This window comes from Tarenaya hassleriana, unplaced genomic scaffold (assembly GCF_000463585.1).
Source record: "Tarenaya hassleriana unplaced genomic scaffold, ASM46358v1 Cleome2, whole genome shotgun sequence".
NCBI lineage: Eukaryota > Viridiplantae > Streptophyta > Magnoliopsida > Brassicales > Cleomaceae > Tarenaya > Tarenaya hassleriana.
In genome coordinates, this window is record NW_010965372.1 from 6,510,739 (window position 1) to 6,526,924 (window position 16,186).

General features: G+C 39.0%; 3 protein-coding genes across 9 annotated transcripts in view; all 3 read right to left on the bottom strand.

Moving 5' to 3' along the window:
• Positions 1 to 641: 641 nt before the first annotated feature.
• Positions 642 to 4,733, bottom strand: LOC104812693 (UDP-arabinose 4-epimerase 1). Of its 6 annotated transcripts, none has more exons than XM_010539975.2 (11): positions 4,607 to 4,733; positions 3,447 to 3,570; positions 3,037 to 3,185; positions 2,809 to 2,922; positions 2,582 to 2,689; positions 2,384 to 2,475; positions 2,093 to 2,234; positions 1,908 to 2,002; positions 1,667 to 1,796; positions 1,138 to 1,282; positions 642 to 1,048 (listed from the first exon to the last, which is right to left on the bottom strand). In XM_010539975.2, exons 2-11 carry the CDS (start codon positions 3,505 to 3,507, stop codon positions 798 to 800), a joined length of 1,287 nt encoding a protein of 428 aa, XP_010538277.1. In that variant the 5' UTR covers positions 3,508 to 3,570; positions 4,607 to 4,733; the 3' UTR covers positions 642 to 797. The 6 variants fall into 6 exon arrangements, with proteins under 6 accessions (XP_010538277.1, XP_010538280.1, XP_010538274.1 ...); XM_010539978.2 differs by having other exon boundaries at positions 3,037 to 3,161; positions 4,289 to 4,733; XM_010539972.2 differs by having other exon boundaries at positions 4,289 to 4,733.
• A 2,763-nt stretch (positions 4,734 to 7,496) lies between these two features.
• LOC104812694 (pentatricopeptide repeat-containing protein At1g30610, chloroplastic) lies at positions 7,497 to 11,113 on the bottom strand. Of its 2 annotated transcripts, XM_010539980.2 has the most exons (9): positions 10,249 to 11,109; positions 9,850 to 10,041; positions 9,532 to 9,613; positions 9,205 to 9,393; positions 8,975 to 9,088; positions 8,813 to 8,903; positions 8,568 to 8,725; positions 8,031 to 8,462; positions 7,511 to 7,940 (listed from the first exon to the last, which is right to left on the bottom strand). In XM_010539980.2, exons 1-9 carry the CDS (start codon positions 11,031 to 11,033, stop codon positions 7,590 to 7,592), a joined length of 2,394 nt encoding a protein of 797 aa, XP_010538282.1. In that variant the 5' UTR covers positions 11,034 to 11,109; the 3' UTR covers positions 7,511 to 7,589. The 2 variants fall into 2 exon arrangements, with proteins under 2 accessions (XP_010538281.1, XP_010538282.1); XM_010539979.2 differs by having other exon boundaries at positions 7,497 to 7,940; positions 8,031 to 8,725; positions 10,249 to 11,113.
• Positions 11,114 to 11,380: 267 nt separating this feature from the next.
• LOC104812695 (CTP synthase-like) overlaps positions 11,381 to 16,186 on the bottom strand; it is a 5,647-nt gene continuing 841 nt past the window's right edge. Inside the window, exons 2-21 of the mRNA XM_010539981.2 lie at positions 15,252 to 15,412; positions 15,092 to 15,171; positions 14,905 to 14,991; positions 14,764 to 14,814; positions 14,518 to 14,635; positions 14,362 to 14,418; positions 14,192 to 14,256; positions 14,020 to 14,103; positions 13,873 to 13,923; positions 13,728 to 13,790; positions 13,599 to 13,645; positions 13,433 to 13,502; positions 13,270 to 13,332; positions 13,009 to 13,098; positions 12,884 to 12,922; positions 12,548 to 12,775; positions 12,378 to 12,463; positions 12,245 to 12,293; positions 11,974 to 12,148; positions 11,381 to 11,875 (exon numbers count right to left, since the gene is read on the bottom strand). Of these exons, the coding sequence (XP_010538283.1) occupies positions 11,652 to 11,875; positions 11,974 to 12,148; positions 12,245 to 12,293; positions 12,378 to 12,463; positions 12,548 to 12,775; positions 12,884 to 12,922; positions 13,009 to 13,098; positions 13,270 to 13,332; positions 13,433 to 13,502; positions 13,599 to 13,645; positions 13,728 to 13,790; positions 13,873 to 13,923; positions 14,020 to 14,103; positions 14,192 to 14,256; positions 14,362 to 14,418; positions 14,518 to 14,635; positions 14,764 to 14,814; positions 14,905 to 14,991; positions 15,092 to 15,171; positions 15,252 to 15,369 (1,845 nt within the window). The 5' untranslated portion in view covers positions 15,370 to 15,412 and the 3' untranslated portion in view covers positions 11,381 to 11,651. The remainder of the gene's footprint in view (positions 11,876 to 11,973; positions 12,149 to 12,244; positions 12,294 to 12,377; positions 12,464 to 12,547; positions 12,776 to 12,883; positions 12,923 to 13,008; positions 13,099 to 13,269; positions 13,333 to 13,432; positions 13,503 to 13,598; positions 13,646 to 13,727; positions 13,791 to 13,872; positions 13,924 to 14,019; positions 14,104 to 14,191; positions 14,257 to 14,361; positions 14,419 to 14,517; positions 14,636 to 14,763; positions 14,815 to 14,904; positions 14,992 to 15,091; positions 15,172 to 15,251; positions 15,413 to 16,186) is intronic.

A 16,186-nucleotide genomic window follows, 5' to 3' on the forward strand; every position in this document is an offset into this window, starting at 1 on the left:
TCCTCTTTGGGGCCCATGTCCCTGCTGATCTTTGTCTTGTTCCCTTCAATGCAGCCTATGGGATCTTGCCACGTGGATCTCTCAGATGTTCGGCGCGACAGACTACGGATATTTTTAAATTTCTTTGTTGATAAATAAAAGTCTATGTTGTCAGTCAAATTTTCCACCTTACTTTAGTTGTGAGCATGTTTGTCGTTAACTGTTCATGTTAACGGTAACGGTAACCGGTGTATCTCTACTAGAGGAAACGAAACTGACACGTGTCAGTAAGCTGGTCCCACGAAAGAAAGATTGTATAGCCGTTCGTTGAGGGCACAGTTAGGCCCACTAAGCTATTGGGTCGGATCTGCATAACTGTCCATTAGGCTCAAATTAGAACAAAGGGGGGGGGGGGGATGTCAAAGTGTAATTTTAAATGTTTGGGGTTCTGAACAGAGTATTCTAAAGCATGGGGCTAAAAGGTAATTTATACCTTCTTCGGTTGGTTTACTCAATATTTGCACAACAATGGAATCTCTCTCCTTTTTCATTTAAGAACAAACCGAGCAGAGCCGGAGAAGCTGTGTTATTTAGAATGTATATATAACTATCAGTTCCATTACATATATATATATATATATATATAATGAATGGCTGCTTCCTAAAAGCCACCTCTATAGCCATTACAAATGAATATATCAATGATAGCAATCAAGCAAAACTCACACGCACGTGTCTCATTCCCATCTCAGATCCCAAAAATCAAACCATCTACCTGTAAAATGAGTTTCTCTCCATCACTATCAAAACCAAATGGGTCAGTAAGCTGAGACAGAGGAAGAGGATGATGGTCCGTAGCCATGGCGGTGCAGCTTCTGCCATCTCCAAGCAACCTCCAAGCTCTCTTGGAGATTCGTGAACCGAGCTGTCCAATTCAGTTCCCTCCTGATCTTGCTCGGATCACTGTAAACTTCCGCATAGTCCCCCGGCCGTCTGGGCAGGTAGTCCACTTTGATATCGACCCCTGTTGCCTTCTTGCACGCCTCCACAAACTCCTTCACCGAACTACCTGCTCCACAACATCACAAGTGCATGTAAGGATCTTTCGCCTATTCACATAAAACCCATCATCATGAGTTTTGGCAAAGATTCATATACCCTTTCCTGTCCCGACGTTAAAGATTCCGACTTTATGGGGTTTTGCCTTTTCAAGAGCCTTAACATGGGCATCGACCAAGTCAGTGACATCAATGTAATCCCGAACGCAAGTTCCATCACTGGTTTTGTAGTCTGTTCCTTTAACCTGCACATTATTAATCAGATAAGCCATCAACGAACAACTCCTGCATAAGTTCTGTCCTGGTCTTTTTAGCATGTGATGTAAGAGGCAGGTATCTGTTATTTTAACATGTAAGAAAAAACTCAACAATGTGTCCAGTCCATGGCATTGCTCAGCTGTAAAACTAACATCCACTTTTGCAGAACACTTTGAGCTGGACGATCATGTTATACAGCAAGTGCCAGTTCCCAGAAAAACGTGAACTTTTAAAAAAATAATCAGAGACATTGATGCTATAATCATACCGGTGAAGATAAATGTATGCAATATATTCATCTGAGACCGAAAAAGTATGTGCATCTCTATCTGAGGGGCTGGCAAGATTTACGAGATAATGAGGCTAAGTACCTGCAGGCCCGGGATGATGCCTCGTGCAGCGTCAAAGCAAGCACCGGATATCCGTCCATGCTCTCGTAACTCAGGCCTCGGGGCTTCACCCAGTCTGCCCTCTGGATCAGATCCGATCACGTTGAAATATCTGGCATTGGATAAAGAAGGAACCTCTTCAAACTCCAGGGAAAGAAGAACACAGTGCAATTAAACAAGTAGATGGAGGAAAATGGCAGATAATAAAACAAGACTGCCAAACCTTAGGATCATAACTGCCATGTCCAAATTCTTAGAGAAATCCAAGATTATATCTTCTGCCATCTTCTTAGCCTTTCCATATGGATTGATCGGTACCTGAAAATAGTGCGCTTATACGGTTTTTAGCCTACATTTTCAAGATTATATCAAGATCAGCGAATTGTGCGGAGAATTTCCTGCTCTCACCTGAAGAGTATCTTCTGTAATTGGCATCTTTTCAGGCTCCCCGTAAGTGGCACATGTGCTTGAATATATTAGAGTCTTGACACGATGAGAAGCCATCGCCTCTAATACCACTAATGTATTTGATGTAATATTGTGATAATACCTGCAACGATACCATAATACCAAAAAAAACAGATTCATTACCAATCGGTTCACAAAATCCTACCGGCTACCGCAAAATATAATTTTTCTTCTCAGCCACTCAGGATAACAGAAGAAATTAAAGATAGCAAAGAGGAAACCGATAATCACTTGAGAGGATCTTGAGTGCTTTCCCCAACATAAGCAACTGCAGCAAAATGCATCACTGCATCAAATGCATTCTCTGAAAATATTTTGTTCACCTGAAATTTTCGTTAAGGAAACAATCTAGTTTTTTGCTTCATCAGTCCTCACAAAATTCATTCCTACACTTAAAACTGCATCAAACTATTGTGGTGAGAAGGATACGGCCTTAGCATCTCCAAGATCGGCATAAATAAACTGAAGCCTTCCAGGTTCAGGAAACAACTCTTGCAAAATCTTGACAGCACCAATATTTCCACGCGAAAGATTGTCCTGTCAGGGAAAAAAACAGAGAGAGATGTTCCTTTACTACAACACTAGCAAAACAAGAAAGCTGATACACTTAGACAAAACAAGGAACTTAACATATCAATGCAAGGCAGAGACCATACCACAATGGTCACACGATACGAATCCTTCAGAAGCCGTAAAGCTGCATGAGAGCCGATATAACCAGCACCACCAGTGACTAACACATGGGTAACCCCAAGTTCATGCCGGGAAAACTGGATATGCACAAAACAAAGAAATGAAGGAAATCATCAGAAACTCATCCTCATAATGATTCAAGAAAACGTTTCAACATTTAAAAAAAGAAAGGTCTTTCACAGACTAATTACCACACTTGGGGTATTGAATGAGGGGGATTGTTTGAGCATGAAAATGCAAAGGGCTGTAAGGGAAGCAGCCAAAAGAACCTTCCCCAAGTAATTGTTTTTCCTCTTTGGGTCTGCATAATCAAGTCCTACAGTCCCAAAATCACCAAGATCTGTGAATTTAGGCATCCAAATTAGATTAACCAGTGGTGAAAACAACAAAAGCTTCAAACTTTTGATGAAACTACCAAAACCCAGAAAGATTCAAGATTCTATCAACCAAACCCAGAAGCTGACACACATACCATTACATTGAGACGATCAGAAAACGTTTCAATCTAATCTCTCAAAACCACAACACTTTCAACTTTGAAGTAACTAAATAACAGTTCAAAACTCCAATCCTCTGTTGCAAGATTCGAGAAGTATCTCACCTCCAAGAGACATAGATCTGTTATGCCTCCCTTGGCTTCTTGCTCTAGCAAAATTCAACATAGCTAATCACTTCTACTTGCGGGAAAAATCCCCAATACTCGACTACCAGAGGCTCTAATTTAGCTGCAAAACATATAAACAAAGATTAAAATCCCGAAAACTGTGGAACATTATCTGATGAAATGATCTGCATAAAAAAACCCTCAGTAGCAGAAGTTAGACAGTGAAAATTCTTGAAAATAACTGCGAATTTACTAGTGGGACCTGTGAATAGTTTCAGAAAAGAGAGAGAGAGAGAATCAGCAAGCAGAAAAGGAGGCAGGAATTGTGAAGGACATTGATGAACATTTGCACCTGCCACCTGATGATGTTACTCAAATGAAAACCACGATGAACATTTTCCCGAGAAACAGAGGGAAAACCAAGGAAAATTTTACGCGCTTATAACCGATTCTAGGATCCAGCGGAAGAAAATCACATACGAAATCAAAAGATTCGAAATTCCCGGAAAACTATTTCGAATGAAAACATCTGGTAAATAATTTTTTTTTAAACGCCAGATTGTGATACTTTTGTCGGAGCATGTTGGTACCAGAGAAAAACTGACAATGCAGGATAATTAGAGAGAGAAAAAAAATAGTCAGACGAACCCAGAAATGTTTCACCAAAACAAAATCGAAATTCAGCACGCAAGATCCGAATCCCACCAAGTCCAGGAAACAGAAAGGAAAACCCTAGGAGAGAGAATGGGAGCTCAAAACGGAAGAAGAAACGAAAAAAATGGAGCCGTTTTCACAGAGAGGGAAAAAAACGCAGTGACCAATCAAGCAAAAAAGAGTACCTGAAGAAGAAAACAAAATGGCATTAATGGTGGCTCACGTGAACTGCAAAACCCAAGAGCACGAGAAAACCTCCTTTATGTTCTTTCTTCTTAACGGGTCTCTCTCTCTCTCTCTACGGAGAAGAAACTGAAATCAGGAGAGAAACGAGACGACCCACCAGAATTCGAGGGAAACCCAAGATGATCGAAAACATGAGAGAGAAAAAGGGGTCGAATTTTCTCGTTCTGTATTGGGAAAAGATTCAATTTTTCACTTTTATAAGTGGAAGGATGAGAGTCAGAAAGAGAATGTGAAAAAGAAGAAAGAAAGAAACGTACGATGAGAAAAGGGGAGAGGAGTGAAGAATGGTCCGGTCTCGTAGGCGCGTTACAGTGATGGCGAGAGAGAGAGAGAGAGAGGCGGCGGAAATTTCTCGTTTTAGATGTGGAAGAAATGTTTCTTGTATTTTTTTTTAGAGAGGAATTTGAAATCATAATATATTTCTACTATTTGGCAGCTTTTCCTTTAAATTCTTTTGATATGAACAATGATGGACCATTTCTATGATTAACTTAATTTCATTATTTTATGTGAATTTGTGTATCACACATTTAATATATATATATATATATATATATGTGTATTATATATATATATATATATATTTTAAAACTTCCAAAAAAATTACTTCATTAGTCCAAACTGACAATTTTTCTATGTAAAATAATACAAAATGGTCCTTGTATATATGTGTGTATTCCTTTTTTACGCCAATATATGTATATATATATATATATATAATTTTACATATACTCCTTCTTTATGTAATAATTTATTTAAATAACTTTTTTTTTTGTCACGCAAGAATAACCAATGAGAATGCAACGCGGAGCCCCGACCGCAGTGCGTCGCGACTTACGACGTGCTGACATGTCGGCTAATTCGTGAAGTGGGACCCGCTTTATTCTCAAGAAAAATCAAATACGGACCGACGACGACAATATCACTTTCGCGTTATTATTTCAAAATAATTAAGAAAAAACATAAGCCACGCGAACAATTGGGATTTGAAACATATTTCTATGATCATTTATGTTATCCGTATGCAGCCTTAATGAATCCTTTGTGTTTATTTTCAATTTTGTAACATATAATACAATAAAACTTCAAAAAAAAATGTAAAACGAATTTACAAACAATTTTATATTCTAAAGTTCATGTAAAATACATTCAAGTTTTTTGGTCGATAATATATGGTAAATCTAAGCAACATGGTGATAGATTCTTTGGAAAGATAATATAAAATCATATCACAAAGTACAACTTTTTTTTTTGGTTAAATTTGACCTAACATGTTCGTACATTTACTCTGGATCAAAAATCCAATTAAATGGGACAGAAAAAATGCACAATATTTTTTGTAAATCTGAAATGAAAAAAAAAATCAAGCGATAAAAACTATAAGATAGAAATCAAGAAAAGTATACGAAAATATTCATCGAAAATAGAATAAATAGATTATTACAGTCAGTTGATAAAAAATTAGAATACAAGCATTACCGGATATATATTTAATAAAAATCAGAAGATTTTATGATGTAATAACTGCGTAAGCATCGATAATTTTATGAGACGCATTTCGAAATAAAAATTCGAAAAAGTTTGTATATTTATGCTATTATTACACTCCTCCTCAAATCCAATTTTTAATTTAAATGTCAAGAGGGAATTTATAGCTTAAAGAGTGAAAAGGCCAAAAAAAATGGAAACGGAAAAAGAGAGTGGGGCCCAGTAAAGTGAAGAAACCCATGAGGAGAGAACACGTAAGCGTTGTGGTCTTTAAATCTCTGAAACGACATCGTACAGTGCGAACCTCATCAATGCTCTGTTCCCGCCTCCCCCTCTTCTGTCGGTTAACTCCCCGTTCATCAAATCCATAGACTAGAAGGTGGACGTTTCGGAAAACGGTTTAGATTTGGGATAGAATAGATCGGTTCGGTCCTTTCGGTTTTATAAAAATAGGTATCAATCAAGTTTTTTATTATATTCGGTTCGGTTCGGTTTCGGTATCGGTTCGATTCGGTTCGGTTCCGGATTTTATTAAAAAATGATAGATTTCCTTTAAAAATATTCGGTTTTTCGGAATTTTTAAAATTCGGTTCGGTTCGGTTCGATTTCGAAAAAATTCGGTTCTCTAAAAATAGTACCGTTCGGAAAATAACAACGATTTCGGATCAAAAAAAATACCGTTTTAACGGTTCGGTTCGGTCCGGTTCCAAAAAACCGAACCGAAATGCCCAACCCTACCATAGACTATACCTGTTTTCCGTTTTTTTTTTTAATATTTGATTTTTCTCCAAATTTTTCATTTAATTTAATTTTAAAAATATAATATGTATATATGATTTTTACGTCAAATCATTTTTTAAAAAACGTATATAAAATAATTTATTATTAAAAAAAATAACATTTTAATAAAACACGAATAACAATTTAGTGATATTGAATTTACAATCACATATGAATCTTACAATCGTCGTTTTTGTCAACTGATATTCGTTTATAATTTATTATTGTATATAAATTAAATGAAATACATTTATTTGTGTTCAAAAAATCACCTTAAAGTGTACGGTTAATATCGCATTATTACATTTCTATTTTTTATTATAAGTTTAAACGTATAAACTAGATGGCTTGAAGGATGCCAAACTCCTGTAACGAAATATCAAATATGAACACTAATCCACTTGCATAAAAATAAGATTAATTGGTTTGAAATTTAATCATTATATCCCATTTTTTTCTTAATCATCTCGAAGAATCCAAATCTATACAGAATCCATAAAATCGGCATTATAAAATCAACAAGACGTTATTATAGTGTGTCCAATGGTTACAGTTCAAAATGAAAATATTTATTTAAAATAAAATATTTTATAGATTATACTAAAACTAAATGCTTATATATATATATATAAAAAAAAGAACTGGTTTCTACTTTCTAGTAGTGTAGTAGGTGTCGTTGCATGGTGCAGCTGATGATGATTGAAATTTGCCCATCTGTTCTAACATGCTCACCATCCACATTCCAATTTGTCTAATTTTTGTTTATTCCCTATGGAATCTCTCTCTCTCTCTCTCTCTCTCTATATATATATATATATATATATATATATAATATACATGTATATATAACGATTAGACTATATGTTGACACTAAGAAAATGTTAATTAATCCATATTTTAATGCCCATTAGGATTATAATTAGTAATATATATAGTTTCTCCTTCATACAGACAAAACACGGTCCCTTTAGGTTATGTTCTGTTCGTCAAGAACTCTTTACAAGAACTCAACAAGCTCTCCAAAACCGAACCAGAAGACTCACTTCTCCGGGCAACAAGCTTCTTCACATCCTCCATTAACCTCAAGACTGAATCTTTACCAAACCTGGACTCATTCGCTTTCAACAGCTTCAACCACGCATTCTTCGAAAATGAACGCAACTCGATCTCTCCGACCTCGTTTTCGATATCTGCAACTGAAGATATCGCCGAAACGAGATCGCCCTTCTCGAGTTTCTTGCAGAATCTCTCTTTGATCAGAGGGGTCGGTGGAATCCAATTGCCTCGCCTCAAGTGATTCCATGTCGTTTCCAACACCTCTTCCTGAAATTTTCAGACAAGGCACTGAGTTTATCTGATGAACATAAAACTGCAGAAGAAGAAAAAAACCCTAATGGGCTTTTCGGTATTTACCTTTCCGGCTCTGGTTGCTTCAAGAACCATCCGAAGATGACGCTTTGCGTTGAAATGGTACCCTTGACGCAACATCTGTGTGTAAACGTACTCGAAATCATCCCATTTCCGTTCTTCAGCGCAAGAATCTAGCATCGTGTTGAATGTGTACGTGTCCGGTAATACTCTGGACTTGTAATCTGATCTGGTCTCTATACGCTGTCCGTCTTCCGACATTTTCTGGAAGAGTTCTCTAGCTTCTTCGAAAACCCCGTGTTGTAAGTAGGCTTTCACCATTATGTTGCAACAAACCAGGTTCGGAGAACAAACCTCCTCCATTCGGTTGAAGATATAGGATGCGCTCTGAACGTTTCCCGAGTCGAGACATGCTTGGATCAAGCCAGTGTACGTCACCACGAGTGGCTTATTCGCTACTCGGCATATCTTCTTGATCTGTGAGTATGGATCAGAGAGAATTAGAGCTGGTGGTTTATCTCGAAAAACGCATAGATTCTTGATAAGATATAGATATAGATTCAAAAGGTATACAAAAATTACCAGCTTAAGCCCTTCATCGCATCTTCCTGCACTACAGAGACAGCGAGCGAGGTCGTAGTAAAGAGCAGCGGATCCGACAATACCCCGACGTTCCATCTCTTCGACTGCCTGTTCAGCCTCATTGGTTTTCCCTTCCTTCCAAAGGGTATTTACAAGAACTGTTTACAGAGATATATGGTAACACTCTCAGAGACAATTGAACGATATCATTTCAAGAACAGAGCAACAGTTCTTTTTCAAGATACCTCTATACGCAAGGGCATTTGGTATCGAAGATTTCTGTATCTTCCTGAAGAACTCATGAACCAAATTGTACTTTCCACATGAAAACATCACCTGCTCGGATCCAAATTCACCACTCAGCTCGCAATTATAAAAGAGGCCTCAAGCCGGAAACTAATCATTACCTCCATGACAAGGCCATAGGTGGCAGCAGAAGGCTTTTGGCCTTGTTGCCTTAACTGCTGCAAAACCCAAAATGCTCCTTCCCATTGTTTCCTTTGCACGCATGCATTCAGAACCTGCACGGAAGGATAGACCCGCACCAGTATTAAACTGTATAGATCACATCATGAATGATATTATTACGAGATGCAGATGATGTATTCTTGAAATGAATATAATCTATATAACGGACCGCATTGTAAACAACAACATCCGGTTCTAGCCGTGGATCCCACTTTCCGAGTAGTGTCCTGAACTTCTTCTTAGGTGGAGATCGCATTGTATCGATCACATCAAAGAGTTCCTTAATATGCCCAGCTTGTCCAAGTGTGACCGCGATGGAACGATAAGCTACCATGTCCGGATATGACGACATTTGTTGCTGGTTACAAAAAAACAGGAAATTTATCTAAATTTTTCAAGCAGCTGGCTAAAGAACCCTTTCCTGCCCCTGGATCGTAACAGAGTACTATACTTCTCATAAAAAGGGAAACAATTACATGCATGAAACCGGGTTTACCTGCATTGCATGGAATACATTAAGCGCTTCCACGGGCCTCCTTGATTTTCCAAGCACAGAAAGCGCAGTTGTATAAACGATTCTAGACCACAGTAATAAAATCTTGTCATGACACCGTTCTTAAACATTTCCGAAACCAGGGAGCAATTCTTTCTTTTCCTCCTAAAAGAAATGCTTTCTACGACTTTCAAAATGATTACAGAGATCTTTTTCAAAATGAAAAAAAAAAGATCATTCCTTTATTCTTGATAGAACTGAGACAAGTGTTACTGCAATGTCTCCACAATTTGTTTAGAATAACCGATAAAAAAGAGTCACCTTAGCTTGTTGGATTTGAAGCGCTCTTGCCTCTGAAGCCACTCGATGACTTGAAGAACCCGTCTCCAGTTTCCAAGTTTACCTAGAATCTGGATCAGTCTCGTGATAGTGTGATCTGAATATCTGATTCTTGCACTCCTCATCGCCTTGGAGAACAGCCACTCGGGCAGGTTGATGTCTGCACCATTCAACCTAGCGAAATAAACTCCTTAACAAAGACCAAAATCTAAAATAACCTTTTCATGTAATCTGAACGAATTCAATGCCCCGCTTCATCTGCTATACTACATTATCAGAAAACCTGATATCTACGCTCCTAGAGCTACAACTTAGCCTGTTCTCGAGATAATTTAACAAGTTTAAACAAAAATCAAATCAAGATCTTCGTAAAACACATACCCTTTTGCTAACTTTTCGATTCTATCATCCATTTCCATCCGTGAAGCGGGTGGCTTGTCCACGACCTCACTAGACTCGTCGGAAAACTTAAACGCAGGAATTTCCATGTGAACCTCGCTATCATCATCTCTTGTGGCAACCCGTCTACTGCTTCTAGTTAACTTGCCGCCTCCAAAATCATTTCTCTTGCTGGCTATTCTTTGATTTTGGCTTTCACTCTTCACAACCGCAAGACCCAATTCCTCGTTCTTAGAGCTTCTCCCTTTCCTTTTTGATGTATCAGAGGAACGATTATCAACTACGACCTTTCTTCTTCTAAGACTCTCATCTTTCGACACAGCAACTGAAAGTTCACCTATCCTATCCGATTCTACTCTTTTTACATCTCTGTCTAACTCTAAGTTTCTCGAAGAAGAGCCATTGTGTGCCTGAGAATCAGCACTAACTCTATCACCACCATCGTTATCGTCAACTTTATCTTTGAGCAATCTGTCGAATTTCTTTCTACTCCGTTCGGATTTAACCGATTCCATCATTTGCAAGTACTGATCAAAACTGGGCTTGAATTCAAATTCCCTTGAGAGAACTCCATCTCCGGAAGATGGCTCCTTCGTGTTCATATTCAAACAGAGAATTACCTTAGTCCTCGATCTCTTCGAGTTAAGATGAACGACTCGCCGATAATTTGAATAGGCATGAAGAAACAACGATTTCCGGTTAAAATCCCCGCGTTCGTCCAGGGAAGAGACGTTCAAATAGGCATTCGTCGTGATTATCACCGCCATTGTCGAGCATCTCCGAGCTACTGAGTTTCAGCAACTGGTCAGGAAAATATCTTGCACCTTCAGGCTTCAGTAAAGCCCTATCGTGAGACTGGGAGTCCTGCCAGTAGATAAAAACAACGTGACGTTTCGTTTAACTTCAAACAACACGCTGTTTAGTTTGATATACAACAAACGGTGTGCTGTTTTTAATAAGGCCTAAATGTGAATTTAACCCGGGTTGGATTCACCCGACCGGTTCGGGAAACCGGATATTCATAAATCTATTCCGGCCAATGATAATATGTAAAAAAAAACTTAGAAATAGCTCAGAAAAATGATTTCTTTTCAAGAATGAAATGCATAAAAGATTGAAAATTAAGGCAAGCTTCAAGCTTTTTTTTACCATAGAGGGCCATCAATACAACCCGGTCGACAATACATACGATCATATGATATCCCTTTTGATTAAAAAAAACCCGGGAATCAACAGAGATTTCAGATCGTTTCTGAATCCGACAAATCTTGAACCAAACTGTACAGAGAAAATCCTACGTAAAAAAGACCAAACCTCATAATTCCGACCAGTAACCGGATAGAGTCTAAACGAATTCGGTGATCTAAGCAAAGAAAAGGAGATTCTCATTCATGGGTATATCTGTTGGTGTAGAGGCCATTGCAGTAGCCGCCGTTGTTGTATCTTACGCCGGCCAACACGTTTGGAGGTTTCTTGGCGGCTCCATTGTAATAAACAACACTTTTAGGATCCACCAGTGGTCGGTTTCCGGCCAAACTCTGGTGATGGTTGTGGACAGAGCCTGATTGCAGAAGCTCATCTAGCTCTCCACACGATGCTGCAATTAATCCTGAATATGGAAATGCAGAGATTGTCAGAAGATTTTCGGTATTGTTTCAGATCATTTTAGATGATAAAGTTTGGAGTTTTTTTCTCGTGGGTTCCGACCTAAGAACAACGGAGAAGCTTTCCCGGGTCTGGATTTGTACTCGGGGTGGAACTGAGCACCAACGAAGAAAGGGTGAGAAGGAATTTCAATGACCTCCATGCGTTTGCCGGTCTCATCTTTTCCGGTGAAAGAGAGTCCGGCCATCTCTAGGCATCCAACCATATCGGGATTCACCTGCAAGAAGCAAAGTTACTGTCATTATCCAAGCGAGAATAACGAATGATGATCCGTGTAATCAGATGTTGAAGAATTTGGATCCAACTCCATTACCTCGTATCTATGGCGATGTCTCTCATCAACAAAGCTCTTGCTTCCATATCTATAAGAACCGAAAGATGTAATCTTTAAGTACAATGAGATGAACAGGAAGAACACCAAGTGAATCTGCTCAAAGGTTTCTTACAGTTTTGCAGATTTGCTGTCCTTTACATGGAAAAAGGTTCTTCTCGATCCAAGACGCATGGTTCCTCCCATATGAGTTCTCGAGCCCTACTCAAGTTGTCAAGAATGGAACTCAGGAAAAAGTTTCGTATGGGGAAATTATTGAGTAAAGAACGGTAGGAGTCAACGAACCTCGGGCATGAATACGATGCATGGATTTTTGGTGTCGGGAACAAATTCTGCGCTGTTAGCATCGTGCAAGCCGAGAACTGACCGTGCAAACTCGATGACAGCGATCTGCATGCCAAGACAGATACCGAGGAACGGGATTCTGTTTTCTCGGGCATATTTTGCTGCAAGAATCTTCCCTTCCACTCCCCTATCACCAAACCCTCCCGGGACAAGAATTCCATCTGCACCCTGCAGAAGAATACTCGGGATAAATCATGGCAACTAATGGAAGAACCACGTTTCTTTGAGGCCTCCTCTTCTGAAGACTATACCAACAAAATGGCGAAAGTTACAAACCTTAAGTAACTTCCATGCAGCTTTGTATGCAACTGGATTCTGCGAAATATGTCGATTTTCTTTTTCAGATTCAGGTAACAGGAAATTGAATGCGTAAATTATATGTAATTGCATCAGCTAAAGACCTCTTTTTCGGAGGGTTTTTCGAGATCACAAGCTGGAACCCAATCAACTATGAGCTTTTTTCGACGAGCAACAGAAGCATGCAAGAGAGCCTGCCCAACGTTAAAAAATTAACCAAGCATGAGCCAGGCCATGAAATGAAATTCATTGACACGAAAACTCAACCATGCAATATAAGCCACAGTACAGGAAACGAGCCATGAAATCTCGGCTAAAACATTAGGACAGAACGAAAGAGCAAACGACATGCAAGTTTTTTTTACCTTCAAGACAGATAGATATGCATCGGGGAGCCCTGTATATTTCCCCACGATAGCAATTCTCACCTATAAATTGTAAGCACAGAAAAGGACTATCTAAGGAAAAAAGACATCGAGATTATGGATTGAACGTGTTTTTTATTGCGAGTTAAGAGTTAAGACCCACCGGCACATGTAAATTGTCACATAGATTAGCTCTGGCAGTCCATTCCTCCAAAGAAGGTTCTTTAGCAATACTGTTTCAGATAAACAGATATCATTTCGGGACCATTTATATAGTAAAATCATTACGTTACCAATTCCGAAAACCAAAAAAGCTTAAAAATGCATACCCGTCAAGGTTAAGCACTTTTGAGATAGCCTCGTGAGCCTTCTGTTCCTGGTTTATGGGGAAATGATTTGATGTGATGATTGTAATAAGTTGTAAGACGAAAGGGATATGACAAAACATCCAATGGTACCTTTAGCAACAACGGAATATGCCAAATGTTGGAGACATCATAGAGGGTGACGATATTCTGAGTCTGAAACAAAAGTACAGCTATAAGTAAACAAGATTTAACACAATAACAAGGGGGACAAAAAAGAATCTTTTAGTGTCATTACTGGAACATGGCAGAACTGAGATAGCTTGGCTTTCACATTCTCCTCGAGTGCCTAATGGAAAAGAAAGATTGGTTTGGTATCAGAAGATCTTGGATTTCTGATGAAATGGATGAAGTCGAGAGAGAGAAAGAGGTCGAAAGAGAGAACCTTGGTGCTCCGACAAGCCAAGATATTTGGTGTCAAACCCAATCCACGTAGCCCTCGAACACTATGCTGAGTCGGTTTTGTTTTCTGAAACAATGAAATGGAGGATTTAGCTAAGTTAAAACTTAAAACCAATAGCATGAGGGGCAACTCCATTTTCATGAAATGTACCTACCTGCTCACCGACAACATTTAGCACAGGCACGAGACTGACATGGACCAAGCAAAAGTTTCCAGGGCCTGAAGTTATTAAACCACAAACAAATTAGTTGCATGTCCTGAAAAAGGAGGAGCTCCCTCTATAAAGGCCATGTTTAGTGTCCTCCAACGGCAAATTATTCTTACCCACACGATACGAGAATTGGCCAAGGGCCTCTATAAAGGGCATGGACTCAATATCTCCTGCAAACACAATACTCCTCGATAACGAGATAGATGGAAAAAAAAAACAAAGACTTTGAACATCGATATTGTTGTTGTTGTTTTCACTTGCTTGTGTACCTATAGTTCCGCCCAATTCAATGACACAAACATCAGCAGGACCTTCCTCTCCATCCACAGGTATCTTTGCAACCCTCTCTATCCATTCTTGAATCGCGTCGGTGATGTGAGGAACAACCTTATTATTGCAACCAAATTGTTAGTATAAGCCAAGACCAGAGACAATCACCAGTCTCAGAGCTTATCTCACACTGACTCGGCAACAAGATATGAAAAAAGACAGAAGATAATGACACTTCTTCCTACCTGAACCGTCTTCCCCAAATAATCTCCTTTCCTCTCTTTATCGATAACATACTGTGACAACAACAAAGAAGTGTGAGATTTAGTGAGAGCTGGTGCAGAAAGAGAACTAAAAGCATTCAAAAGAAATGGAAAAACACTTGCCCGGTAAATCTTCCCGGTGGTGATATTGTTATCTCGGGTTAATTTGATATCTAGAAACCTCTCGTAGTTTCCGAGATCAAGATCCGCCTTACAAACGCATCAAGATTTAAGTTAAGAGTCTTTCGAACCGGACATATCCCGTGAAGGAAGACAAGACAGTAGAACAAAAATTCAGATTTCTCTGTACCTCACCACCATCGTCCAAGACAAAGACTTCACCGTGCTCGAACGGGGACATGGTTCCAGCATCAGTGTTCAGATAAGGATCTGGAAGTTCATTCAGCGGAGGAGATTGAGTGCCTCTTAAGCAAACAGTAAACAAAGACCGTTAACAAATAACAAGATACCAATTTTGATTGAAGTAACACGAAGTCCACAAGCCTTAAGAAGAACTCCGATACTGCTTGCCGTCACTCCTTTGCCCAATCCACTCACAACACCTCCCGTTACAAGCACGTACTTCATCTTCCTGGTTCCAATTTTGCACCTTTTCGGTATTCAACTAATCCTGCAAAGAGAAATTGCTGACCCAGATGAGAAAGACACTTGGGCAAAAAGCTTGGTAGTTGGTTCGGATAAAGCCTTTCGCAAGCAACAATCTTGCAGCATAAACAAACAATTATATGTGCAGAAAAGAGAGAAGAAAATCTGAAGAAAAAGCAGAAACAGAACCAGAATCGTATGCAAAAAATATAAGAATAACAAGAAACCATAAAGCAGAAGCCTCAGCAGAAGATTGTGATGCCAGTGATGAGTATCCTAAAGTACAGAGGAAGAGCAAACTCGGGCAACATCTCTGTCCCCAAGAACAACACACGGGAAAACAAGGAAAAAGTGCAGACCAGACATGAAAATTCCTTTTTCCCCTTTTTTGTGGGATCAATGTGAAGAATTATAGCAAAAGTTCCCGCATTTTCTTCATATAAAACCCAGAAAACAAATCCCAAAAGTAGAACCAGAGACACAAAACCAGAAGCATAGTAGAAATTAGAAGCTTGAGATTGAAACAATTCCGCATCAGAAGTAGCAGAAGAATAGCGAAATCGGGCAAAGCAAGTTTCCATATCAACATCTCCTTCCCCGAGAAACAGCACAAACTCAACGCATAGCAAAAGGAAAGCACAAACCACACTGAGAAAGGCGTTTTGTGCATGCGTATGGAACTAGTGGCATTTTCTTCAAGAAACCCATCAAACAAAATTAAACAAGCAGAATCAGAGAACCATTAACATGAAGAATTGGAAGCAGAGAGAGAATCGTGGAGAGGGAGAGGGAGAAGAGC